Here is a 14,039-nt window from a genome sequence, read left to right on the forward strand (position 1 = left end):
ATTCATATCAAGAATCTGTGTAAGTCAACATGAAAACACTAGACAACCAAATTAAAAACAGGCAGACACTTACACGTGGAATAAAAAAAATTATAACAACAAACAAAAACCTCATAGAAAGAGACCAGAGGCAGGGGGTGGGAGGGTGGGGAATTGGATAAAGGGGAACAAACGTAGTCAAAAGGTACAAACTCCCAGTTATAAAACAAGTAAATACTGGGGATATAACGTGGAACTGGATGAGCACAGTTAATTCCGCTGTATAGTGTATTTGAAAGTTGCTAAGAGAGTAAATTCTAAAATTTCTCATCACGAGAAAAAAAGTGTGTTTTTCTTTAACCCATATGGGATAATGGATGCTGACTAAGCTTAGTGTTGTAATCACTTCACCATGTATAAGTCAAGTCACTATGCTGTGCACCTTAAACAGTGCTTTATGTCGATCGTATCTCAATAAAATTAAATGAAAAAAGGTCAAAGATCATTTCAAAAAGGGCAAGATTTGAACAAGAATGTGACTAAAGGGGATACGGAAACTGACAATAAGAGGTGCTCGACATCATCGGTCACCAGAGGAAAGCAAATTAAAACCACAATGATACATCATAACGCCACCTCCAAAGACCACAATTAGAGACTCGGGATACCGAGCGCTGGCAAGGATGCGACTCAACTCAAACTCTCATTCCGGTGAGACCGTAAACCAACGCGACCACTGTGGTCCAATGCCTGGTATTATCTACTAAAGCGAAAGGCAGGGCGAGCCTCCAGCCCAGCAATTTCATTCCTCGTGTGAACAGTCAGAGCAGCGCTCTCCTGACGGCCAGAGCCTAGCAGCGACCCTAGTGTCCGTCCACAGTAGAATGCACAAGCCTGGGTGTTTCCATACAATAGACGAGTAGGCAGGAATGCTTAAACAAAGGCATCTCACAGCTACAAGCAACAGGAAGGACACCGGGCACGGAAAGCACACACTGCACCTTGATCGCTGCACAAGGCAAAGCTCACCCATCGTGACAGTCACCAGAAGGGCGCCTATCTGTCGGGATGGTGAATGGAAGTAAAAAGAAATGCAGGGGAGCTAGCAAGGGCTCAAAGAAGAATCTTGATTTTGATGGTAGCTACATGTGTGTTTTCAACGTAAAAATATCAGCAAGCCATACGTTTAAGATCTGTGCACTTCGCTCAGTATCTCCCTTTAAAGCATTGGTCCCCCTTTGATTACCAGTTCCACGTGAGGGTCTGTCCTGCATATCTTCTATCAAATGTGCAAAAAAGTACTGTATTAAGCAAATTCCTGGTAAAACAAAACAGAGGAATATCTAAATAAATTACAGTAGGAACATAAAATAATGTTGAAAGGTGGAAAAGGGTAAGGAAGCGCTTTTATATTGAGATGAGAAGATTTCATAAAGGAGATGTAGGAAAGCGATTAAGAGCACAGATTTCTGGTCTACATTTAAATCTCAATTCCAACGTCAACTAAGTTTGTAAACTAGGGCATGGCGCGTAAGCTCTCCATACCTCGGTCCCTCCACATGCAGGCTTGGGCCCCGGTAACAGTACTATGCTTCACGAGGCTGTTACGATGACCAAATAACTTAGTGCATTTTGTAAAGACTTCAGAAGAGTGCCTGGTACCTAGGGGCTTAATGAAAATCAGCCACTGCCGCCCGGCTCGGCGTGGCTCAGTGGTTGAGCATCGACCTAGGATCCAGGAGATCGGGGTTCGATTCCCGGTCAGGGCACATGCCCGGGTTGTGGGCTCGATCAATGACTCTCTCATCATTGATGTTTCTATCTCTCTCTCTCCCTCTCCTTTCCTCTCTCTGAGATCAATAAAGATATATTAAAAAAAAAAAAATCAGCCACTGCCATCACCACCACCATCGTCATCACCACCGTCCTATCATCTTTAGGTTTTACCATCATAAAATCTATTTTTCCATGGAAACCATCATCATTATAAAATGTATTTCATGAAAAACAAAACAAAACAAACAAAGCAGCATGGCTCGGAACAATGTTTGCGGCATGCGACCATCCTATAAAAATGGAAGAAAATGTATTCATTTTACTTTAATGTACCTGAAAATCTCTTCAACGATATTCAAGAAACTAGTATTAGCGGTTACCTACTTTGTGGAGAACGTGACGGGAGAGCGGGTGGAAGTCAAGGTTTCACTGTACATTAATGTGTAGGAATAATTAAATGTTTGATCCATGAGAACACAGTACCTATTTAAAAATGGTGTAAACAGAAACATGACCAGCGCTCATGTTCAATTACAGAGCGAATGAAACCAGCTTGCTTTCATTTGGCAAGTTCCATATAAACCTACTGAAAAGCAACACCAGAGAGACGTAAGAACAAATGAGTGCTCTCCAGTCTCACATGTTTCTAGGCGAACACGATATAACAAGGGGGATTTAGGTAAAGACATTATTTTAGCTTCACTGCTATTACCAATTAAAGTATTAACTACTACATAAACGGTTTGGCCCTAATCATTACCTACTTGCTGTTTAAGTTTTTTCTGTTTCTGACTGGCCCAGCTCCTAGAATTCTTCATGACCCACCTGGATATCTCTGATCATCTGATTCAAACAGACCCGATTTCTGCTTAACTTTTTCTCTGGCTCCCTCAGGACATAAAGGGTTATGGCACGATATGTACAGGACCAAATTACGGTACCTGTCTGAGATTTACAAACAAATATATTCTTTTCCTCACACTTTTAAAAATAGAATAGTCTTTAAAACAATATCAGGAAAAGATTTATGGGCTTCCTACAAAAACAGAAATTTAGACTTGCTATATAAAACTATGTATTTTTTTAATACTCACCCAAGGATATGTTTATTGATTTTTTAGAGAGAGGAAGGCAGAGAGAGAGAGAAAAACCAATGTGAGAGAGAAATATCAAAGGGTTGTTTCCCTTACAGGCCCCAACCAGAGATCAAACCCGAAACCCGGGTATGTGCCCTGACTGGGAACTGAACCAGAAACCTTTCGGGGTACGCGATGATGCTTCAGTTAACTGAGCCACCCAGCCAGGGCTGACTTCCAATTTTTAAAAGACATTTCTTCTATTTTAGACAGTCCTTTATTTGAGGGTACCTATGATTTCACTGAACTGCCTTTAATGTTTAATTAGCCACTCTAAAAATCCCACGTACTGATTTTATTAGAATCCTGTCAACAATTTTAGGTACATTTCACATTGCAGCCTCTAGGTGGCACAGTTATATTTAAGAAAAGCAAAAGAAAGGCTATTCTTTGAAAATAAATAGAACAGAATCTTAGTACTATATTTTAGCTTTAAAGAATTGTGTATTGCATTTTTTAAAAGATTAAAGTATGAAAGATAAAAGAATAGCTTATTTCTCCTGGAAAGGGATTATACTAATTTAAATAGTTAAGAAGAACAGCTAGGAAGTTCAAAAATAGATGCTTTATACGGGCATTAGATTAAATAAAAATAATAGTTTCGCACGGTACTGTATCATGTCATTACCAGTGAAGCTTATAAAATGCCTTTTCTGTGTGTGTTTCGTGTTTCATTTATTTTCCCAGACTTTTTCTATTTAACTATTGCATACATTTCAGACAATGCTGTGTCTCTATTATTTGTTCTTCAGCACGTCAGTTTCTGGTTATTTATTTTATAATCGAAACCTGAGAAAATACTTTCCAACTGAGAGAGAACATGCTTCATGCTTTAATTAACGGTTCATGCTTGAATGTGAAAGGTTACTACAAATAAGATGTGAACTTACAGAAACCACACACACAGAAACCAAACATTTTTCTGTTTGTGAGGAGATTCCTAAACTCTCAACACAAACTTTAAACCCAAAAGGATAAACGACACATATAAACACAGCTGAGTCTAAACAGTATGGAAGACCCTGCCCACTGTCCCCTGGGATGAACAACACATGGTCATGGATGCCGCTGAAAAGACGAGCCTTACACCCTGCTAAATAAAATAACCTATTTACTCTTCCTGTTTGACAGGTAGGTAAGCCAGGTAAGGTATACTATGTTGGGGAGCAGAGAGAAAAACAAAACAGGAGTTGAGGAAAATCTATTCTAATTCAAGCTTGTTTCAAGATCATTTCGATGGTAAAGGCTCTTTAATTTTTTTTAAGAGAAAAATAAATCACAAAAAGCAAAATGTATCATATTTTAAGACTAGTTAAGGCTTTCATAAAATATTGTCTAGATAACAGATCCAGAGCTGGAGACAGAAATAAAACGTGGGCGTCCTCACTTCCAGGCTAGCCTCCAGCCATTCCTGAGAAACGTCTTTCAGGTCATTAGTCCTTCCTTCCACTGTACTCTCAATGCACGTATAGATACTGCAGGATGTTAGTATCTTATAAGGACTGTAATATACAATGAAAACTAGCATGGTTAATTTCACAATTATTAGTTCAGGGGTCGGATTCACATAAACGACTCATTCATGAAAAGACCTGTCCCTATACATTAATAACTAGTTACTTTACCGAAGATTAATAATGATAGATAACAGAAAACATTAGCTTGATGAGCACTGATGTGGAAAAGACATGACTGGTATCAATACTGCTGCTTGCAGTGACGAAGCTGAAATGATCACCGTCCCTCTCCCTCAAAAGCAGCCTGAAGAAAACTCTCACTATTGACTTGTCTTCAAATAAGTCACCTACTGGGTTGAGAGCTGGACTGTAGAGGCCCCGAGATGTCTCAAAGTCTAGGTGAAAGTTTACTGAAAATCTATATACCAAATTCTCTCCTATGCATTGCCCTTGGTAGGAACTCAATTTCCCTTTAAAATCAGAACTGCGCCAACATCACCTGCTACTTAAAGGGAGCAAATGATGTTCAAAACTTTTTTTTTTTAACTCTTCATTATGAGTTGAACCGTGTGCAGAAGGAAAACATGAGAAGGCCCAGTGCCCACGCATCACGCGGCCAGCTGCCATACCATCAGCACGGCGTAGTTGCTGAGCGAGCGGCACTGGATGGTGGTGACGTTGTCATCCGAGTGCAGGATTCGGCACCCGTCCGACGTCCAGCCCCCCTGCCCGTTCAGCAGGTCGAAGTCCCACTGGGCGGCCACGGCATCGGCTCCGTGCGCGATCCGCCGCAGGGTGACGTTGACGGGGACGTGGTGGCTGGCCACGGGCACGCCATCTGCAGGGAAGGGCGAAGGAAAGCGCGTCATGACCAGCGAAATGTCAACCTGCAGGCCGGCGGGCACCGTGCGGTGTCATTCTTCCCGGTGGCTCATTAAAACCAGGAGGGGCTACAATAAGCATTTTGGGGAGCAGTGAAAAATAAAGCCGTGCTGCCGGCGACTCCAGGATGGCATATGCCACCTACAGACCTATTTTGGTGAGGATCACGGGGGTGACCACGGTTCGCCGTTTCCCATCGTCGGCCAGGTGCGTGGAGTTGCCGGTGGCTGGGAACAGCTTTCCGTTGCGGAACGCGATGAGCTGCAGCTTAAGGACAGAGTCGTCGGTCGCCCTCACTTCTCTTTTTTGCTTTGGTGAGAAAAGGGATGGTGGGAGCTGAATAGAAGCTTCTACGATGGTATTCTGAAAAAAATATAAGAAACACCAATAACAAAAGAGGTTGACTTACTGGTATGTAGAAAGCAGAAGGAATATTTTTCACAGGTACAAATGTTTTCTAATTCTATGCTGAATACTTTTTAAAACCTACACATAAAATTTAATAGTTGAAATAATGTATCAGTTAAGTGAAATGTCTGAACACCACACAACCGGATAGACGCAAAGAAGTATAAAATAAAGAGAAATCCAACTCCATTTCAAAGTTAAAGAAGTAAACAGGAAACAATTTCACACCAGAGCGGATTTTCCCCGGATAACATATACAGCTGAAGTAGACAGAATTAAACAGATCGGGAATCTCTGATCACTCTTTATGTCAATTTTACGATGACAAAATTTGGTAAATAAGTACAAATGTAGCATATCACAAATGTGAACACAATTAATTTGGGTTTATGGAACTTTAAGGTGATTTATGATGGATTCAAACTGTCAAACAGCAAAAGAAAGAAATTACACAAACATAATAGAAGCTTAGATTCAGCACATTCCTCCTTCAGAAGTTTCCCTGAGACTGAGAAACACACTATATTTAGAAAAACACAGTAACAAACAGGAACAACAGAAGACGCTGCCTGATCATCGAATGGTTTTCAAACGTTTTTATTAGGAATTTTAAACTTATACATTATTCAGCACTCAATAAAAAATAAATCTATAAACCCAGGAGGCAAATAATTATCTAAAACAAAACTCCCTATTTTAAGAATTTATCACAATCTCTCCGCTGGCACCAAGCAACCTCTCCCTCTCCAATCCAATGTTCACGTTGCCAACGGAATTTCCTCCTAAGAAATAAATCTGATCATGTCATTTCAGGTTAAAATAACACCTTGGTTCTCGAATGATGAGGAAATGCTGCCTCCAACTCCTAAGTACACCATAGGATTTGGATAAAACTCTATGTCTCAAATTGAGCTTTTAACACCCCCTAGCCCCCGCCTAGGCCCGGGCCACACTGAATTTCTCTGTCTTTGAGTTCTCTGCTCTGCGTGCCCCTGTGATGCCCCACAGGCCGGCGTCCCGGGCGGAAACGCTCCACTATTCTCCCGTCTGGCAAACGCCAACTAGGCAGATTTGATGTTTCGCAGGGTAATTCTGTTGGCAGGGTAAAGGACGGGTCAGGATGAGAAAGGTTGGCAGCCAAGAGAAGGACTTTACAAAGTCCTTTAAATAGGGCTTTTTCCTGTTGGATGATTAATTACCCGAGTCCTCAGTATAGTGCTTTCCCAGTGCGTCGCTCCTTCCCCGGACTCACGCACCGTGCAGCACAATCTCCAGCATAACTAATATCCGCGTATCACGGGCGACTCACGCCTGCTCCTCCAGCTAGAGCCGGGGAACCTTAAGTACAGATCATCCCGCTTATTCTCTAGACCCCTCCTCAGGTTAATAATAGTTCCTGGCAGCTGCATTTGATACCAGTAGCCCCCTGTTTATGAAATTAATAAAAGTCCATGTGACATGTTTATCTTTTTTTTTTTTTTTAAAAAAAAAGGTTCACCCGGCCGGGCGTGGCTCACCAGTTGAGCGTCGACCTGGGATCCAGGCGATCGGGGTTCGATTCCCAGTCAGGGCACACGCCCAGGTTGCGGGCTCGATCAATGACTCTCTCATCATTGATATTTCTAGCTCTCTCCCTCTCCTTCTCTCTCTCTAAAATCAATAAAGATATATTTTTAAAAAATAAAAAAAAAATTTTTAAAAAGGTTCTACTTAAGCAAGTGAATAACTTTTAGAATTAGTCTTTGACTGCTGGGCTTAGAACAATCTTGGGACAGAGCAGACACCCACGAAATCTGTTGAAGGAAAGCACTCTGGAAGTTTGAATACTGACAGTTTGACTCTTAGCTTTTAAATCTGAAGATGTCAAAAAAAAAAAAAATTAGAAATATTTCACCTAATAAAATGCATCAAAAGGTTTCTACTGTTCTCACAGATATAATCAGGTAGGGAAACAAAGTGTATTATAAACTCGTTCACTAATCTAGTAAATGTCTATAAAGAGTATAAATTTCTTTTAAGTATGTAATGAGGCATTCAAAAAGGAAAAACATCAACACATTGATGAGAAGGTGAAAACCCCGGAAAAGAGTTACATGCTAAATATTTACTAAAACTAGTATGATAAAATTCTTGAATACAAAATGACTTGAAAACAAAGCGTGGCTTTCTGGGAAGTATTACTTAGGATAAATCAAATTTTCTAAAAAGTCATAGTAATATTTTCTAAAAGAAAGCTGAAAAATGAAATGGCATCTATAATTCCTAGAACTCCGAAAACTTTTTCTTAGCAAGTTTAAACTTGTAAAACCAACCACACAACAACAACAATTTAAAAAACCCAGGTATACAGACAGGTCAATGAGAAATGAGAGCTACGTTCAAGGTTGATCCATACTTATGGCTTCTAAAATATCCCTCAGAGTCCAATAAAGAATATTACTAAATAATAGTTATAGGTTCCTTGAGATCGAGAGAGGGTAGCCTAGGGTGCTGGAGAAGCAAACTTCAGCTGTATCAATAATGTTTAGAGTTTTATAATAAGAATGTAATATCTGTATATTTAATTTTTTGAAAGAAGTGTTGTTTATTTATTATGAAAAGGTTAAAAATCTAGTTTTTAGAAAAAAATCAGAGACAATTATTTAATTTTTCACATTTATCATGATTATACCTTTTGCCACATGGCCTGAAGTTAAGAACCACAGAGCTTATAATTTCATTTAAACATATATTTATTTTTAAAAGTATGGATTAGGGCAATGGAAATAGATATAAACACATGAATAATAAATGAGGAAAACCTCCCTTCACGTCCTTTGGGAAGTACACGTTTCTGGTGACTAATATTTATTGTCGGAAGCTCATATACCATCCAGGGGAAGGAACACGGGCCTGAAACAACCAACCAGGGCTCAGGCCCAGCTCCACCACTCACTCAGCAGCTGCCTAACGTGGCCCAGGTGTGCGTCCCTCTCTGAGTCTCCTCTGCCAAACACAGCTCGTGATCTTTCCAACAAAGAGATATTCGGACCAAATGGGATCAAGCCCACGACAAAAACAAAAGGCTATGGAACTGTGGGTGGCGTTTTTACGGTTATGACTCCCACAGTGTGGCGAGTGGTTGTCTGGAGGGTGGGGGAGAGAGGCAGTGAGGGACTCCCCACAGTATCTAGAACCTCGTGTTTTCGCTTCTTCAATCCTAGTGTTCATTTCAATACTGGAAATTGACAAAGTATGAATCAACGCTATTATGGAGCTCTCACAATGAATTAATTTGCTAAATTTGTATATATCTATCTATTTGCAATGACATTAAGCTAAGAAGAAACTGTGAAGTAGCATGAGTGACGTTAACTCAAATACTTCCAGATTTTAACATCACTCCTTACAGGACACTCTAGAGTTCCAGTACCATGTCATTAATAAATTAAATTCTCCTAAAATCATAATTTGTGTAAGTCTACAGAACTCTAACACTAAAATCAGAAAGAGTCAAAGAGCCACCTGACTGAAAAGAATTCAAAGAATAATTAGGAGCTGATGTGACTGGTGGTGAGCGGAGTTACAGGGAGAGAGGCCACAGGTCATGGTGACTAAGAATGTGGTCTTTCTGCAGCCAGACATCCTAGATTCACATTGTGCTCCCCCAGTTAACAGCTGTGCAAACTGAGGCAAGTACTTAACCTCTCTGATGTCAGTTCCTCATCTGTTACACAGGAATCACGAAATGGTACATAACTCAAAGGATTACTGAAAGGATTAAATGAGGCCAATGTATAGACATTTGCAGCAGAGCCTGCCACAGAGTAAGCACGTAGTACGTGTTAGCTCTTATTATTGTTGTTTTATTATTATTGTGGTCTCTCTCTTGTTAAATCATGAATGTTTGAGGGGAGGTACCATGGCTTATTTCATTGTCTATCTCTAGATTCTGCACAGTTCCAAGAACAGAGTAATGAAACATTCAGTCCATGTCGCTGAATAAAAACTAACAGCCATACTTGATTAGCAAAGAAAGTCAGTTAAAAAAAATAATTCTCAAGGCAAACATAATCCCTGTTCATCTTTAGCAGTGAGATCATCAGTGTAATGTGTCCTTGGTTTTTTGGCCACAAGATAATCTTAAAAGGACAGACTAGTATAAAACTGACAAATCTGAGTGTTCATTTAATGCTTTCTACATTGGCAGGTAGGAACTTTTCTTACCCAGAGGGGTGGGTTGTGAAACTGATGACATGCACAGGGTTTCACCTTTTTCTAATCCCCTTCTATCAACTACGATCCCCTAAGACAGAAGGACTTACCAATTTTAAGCGCTCCTCAAAGACACGCCCCTTTCTCTCATGGGCTTGTGTGCGACGCTGTTTCTGTTCATTCTGTGGTATGTTTTTCCCGATAAAAAATGCAATAAGGAAAGGAGCAGGACTACAGTAGCGCTGCTGGGTACACGGAACGCGCAGAGCCCAGAGTAACACACACATCTTGACAATTTCCCTCTCACAATATGGCACCAAGTAAACATGATCATTAGACATTCTGACCTAGCTGAGATTGTCTTGGGCGGTGGCAGAAATGGGCTCTTCCTAAATTGAGCAAATTGTCTTCCCCCATGGAGGTCACCAGGGTAAGGAATGACGAAATACATTACCTCTTCATTCTTTCATTCACTCACTCACTCATTCAATGTCTACTGAGCACCCAAACACATCAACACCTAACACCTACTTGATCAAGTACTGTGCAGCCATCTAAGTGACTGCAGTACTGTTTGTGACATGCTTCACAAACAAGCCAGACAAAGAAAGTACTCCGTAATTAAAATCCACAGAGACCACAGTGACACGTGGCCACACCAAGCTAAATGAAAAAATGTGGCCCCATTAGGGGCTGAAATTAAACCTCCACTATTTGCTTCAATGTAGTTTAATGAAAAACGTCTAAACGCCAAACTTTAAAAATCAATAAAAATGCTTTTGATTTTGCTTGCTGCAATAAAAAACATTTTCTGAAGACATATTGCATTGGATTTCCTTGCCAAAAATCTTGATATAGAGGTTGCTTGATTAACTGCCCTGTCCCAAGGCCAACTCCCCGTTAGGTCGAGTAGGCACCAAGCAAAGGGCACACGATACTTTCATGTCTTTAAAACCAGGAGCGATAAAAATGAAATTTAAGGTCAAAGAAAATGTTTTAATAAGTAATAATAATACATTCATCTTTTTACTACTGTAGTCGTAAAATGTAACTCTGAGTTTTTCTGTGGAGAAAGGAGTCCAAAGGGCAAAAACACTTTGGCCCATGAAAGTAATCACATGTCCCTTCCCGGCCTGAATTTATTTTAAAACAGCAGCAAAAATAATAGCAATGCCCCCTCCCCACAAATAACTCTTAATAAGGTTATTTTGCAAAGCTAAACATTTTGTATATTCTAACAGTATGGGGCGTTCAATGATTAGAGACTGTAACATACCTTTAGAGCCAGACTTGAAAATGTACTGGAAACATTGCACTTAAAGCTCAGCTGCTTATCCAGGTTTCCATCGGGATCCCGCCGCCCATAGTCAGAGAGGCCTGTCCGGTCAGAAGCTGCCACTTTCTGGAACACGGTGCATGTCATCCCAGTGAACCCGGTGGCCTTGATGACATAAGCCTCCAGAGCAATATTGGGTGAGTACTTCAAAAGCCAACCAGACAGGAGTTATAAAAGATTTATAATATGGGAAAAAAGCACGTACAAAGAATTTTCAAATATGAAACACTGTACATAAATTAAAAGGGAACAGTCCAGTTCTTACTGAACAGACACTATGTAGCTAGATGGCAGAAGTGGACAGATCAGTGCAAGAAAGGACACTGGAAACAAAAGCCAAAACAGGAAGATACCAATGAAGAGGAAAAGAATAGAGTCAGGAAGTATGGGGGGATTAGACATCAATTCAAAGTCACTTAAAAATAATTTAAAGAGCACTCTGCAGAAAACTGTAAGCTTAAAATGCAAGTGTCTTATATACATCAGCTAGAGGTATCAGGGGAACCCTTGTTAATGATCGCAGTACAGGGCGAGTAATAGGGGTTTGGGAGATACACTTAAAGGTCGCCTTGTTCTGCACTTCATGCCATGCATGGTTGCTTCTTTTCTTTTACAGGGTGATCTAGTTAACTCCTTGCATTAAGTTGCACAGATAAAAATTTTACACAGTCACTCCAAAGGTGCTTCTGTTATTATACTGTGTAAAGAGCACACTAAAATTCCACCAAAAAAACAACTAGAATGTAGCAGGATACAAAATAAATATCTTGAAATCAGTTGCATTTATATACAGCAATAATAAACTATCAAAAAGGGAAACTAAGAAGACAATCTCATTTATAATTGCAGCAAAAATAAAAACACCTAGGAATAAATTTCATCAAGGATGTGTAAGATGTGCACTTGAAGATTATAAGACACTGAAGAAAGAGACTGAAGATACAAGTAAGTGCAAGTATATACCATGTTCATGGATTGGAAGAATTAACATCATTAAAATGTCCACACTACCCAAAGCAATCTATAGATTTAACACAATTCCTATGAAGATACCAATGGTATAATACAAAGAACTAGAACAAATATTCCAAAAATTTATATGGAACCACAAAATACCCAGAATAGTCCCAGCAATCTTGAGAAAGAAGAATAAAGTTGGAGGAATCATGCTGCCTAATGACAAACTAAACTACAAGGCGACAGTCATCAAAACAGCATGGTACTGGCATAAAAATAGACATGTAAGTCAATGGAACAGAACAGAGAGCCCAGAAATAAACCCACACCTTCATGGTCAATTAATATTTGAAAAACAAGGCAAGAACATACTATGAGGTGAGAATAGTCTATTCAATAAATGTTGGGGAAATTGGTCAGATATGTGCAAAAAAATGAAACTACACCACCTTACACCATACATAAGAATAAACTCAAAATGGACTAAAGGCTTAAATGTTAGACTTGAAGCCATAAAAATCCTAGAAGAAAACATACCTAGTAAAATCTCAAACATTTCTTGTAGCAGTAGGTTTCTGATATATTTCCACAGGCAAGGAAAACAAAAGAAAAAAATAAACAAATGGGGCTACATCAAACTAAAAAGTTCTTGCACAGCAAAGGAAACCATCGATAAAATGAAAAGGCAACCCACTGAATGGGAGAACATATTTGACAATGATATATCTGATAAAAGGCTAAATATCCAAAATTTAAAAGAACTTATAAAACAACACCAAAAAACAAACAATCCAATTAAAAAATAGGCAAAGGACCTGAACAGACAGTTCTCCAAAGAGGACACAGGGATGGCCAATAGACATACTAAGAGATGCTAAGTGTCACTCATCATCAGAGAAACGAAAATTCAAACCACAATGACATATCACCTTACACCTGTGAGAATGGCTATCATCAATAAATCAACAAACAAGAGCTGGCGAGGATGGGGAGAGATGGGAACCCTCGTGCACTGTTGGTGGGAATGCAGACTGTTGCAGCCACTGTGGAAAGTGGTATGGAGTTACCTCAAAAAATTAAAAATGGAATTGCGTTATGACCCAGAGAGTCCACTTCTGGGAATATATCGGAAGAAAACTGAAAAATTAATTTGGAAGAATCTATGCACCCCTATGTCCACTGCAGCATGATTTACAATAGCCAAGATTTGGAAGCAGCCCAAGTGCCCATCAGGAGAAGAGCAGATAAAAAAGCTGTGGCACATTTACACCGTGGAATACTACCCAGACATAAAAAAGAAGAAAATCTTACTTTTTGCAACAGGAAGAATGGACCTGGAGAGTATTATGCTAACTGAAATAAGCCAGTCAGAGAAAGACAAATACCATATGGTCTCACTCATATGTGGAATCTAATGAACAAAATAAACTAACAAACAAAACAGAAACAGACTCATTTATACTGAGAACAGACTGACAGCTGCCAGAGAGAGAGGGGTTGGGGGCTGAGTGAAAAAGATGATGAGATTTAGCAAAAAAAAGATCTCATATTTTTTCTGTGTCTCATAGACACAGTTAACACTATAGTGATTTACCAGAGGGAAAGGGGGAGGGTAGGGGAAATAGGAGAGGGTCAAGGAGAGAACAAACGGTGATGGAAGGAGACTTGACTTCGGGTGGTGAACACAATAAAATATAGAGATGATGTTTTATAGAACTGTACACCTGAAACCTATATAATTTTATTAACCAATATCACCCCAGTAAGTTCAATTTAAAAAAAGTGAAAAAAGAAGAAAAGGAAGGGAAGTGGGAGTCTAAATAGTAGATGAACAGATATTCAAATTAAGCCAGAAAATCACCTGGCAAAGGTGGCACCTGCCTAACAATATTAAGAACTTCAAGAGTGCGACTG

General features: G+C 39.7%; 1 protein-coding gene across 2 annotated transcripts in view; it reads right to left on the bottom strand.

Annotated features, from left to right (window-relative positions):
- The window catches only part of ADGRA3 (adhesion G protein-coupled receptor A3), a gene marked incomplete at its 5' end in the record, with an annotated part of 98,644 nt that overhangs the window by 19,455 nt on the left and 65,150 nt on the right, over nt 1-14,039 (bottom strand). For both annotated transcript variants that reach the window (XM_081161488.1, XM_081161487.1), the window contains 3 exons: nt 4,978-5,186; nt 5,380-5,593; nt 11,109-11,312. In XM_081161488.1, coding sequence (XP_081017614.1) covers nt 4,978-5,186; nt 5,380-5,593; nt 11,109-11,312 — 627 coding nt within the window. The remainder of the gene's footprint in view (nt 1-4,977; nt 5,187-5,379; nt 5,594-11,108; nt 11,313-14,039) is intronic.

This window comes from Miniopterus schreibersii (genome assembly GCF_964146895.1).
Source record: "Miniopterus schreibersii genome assembly, chromosome: 1".
NCBI classification, from domain to species: domain Eukaryota; kingdom Metazoa; phylum Chordata; class Mammalia; order Chiroptera; family Miniopteridae; genus Miniopterus; species Miniopterus schreibersii.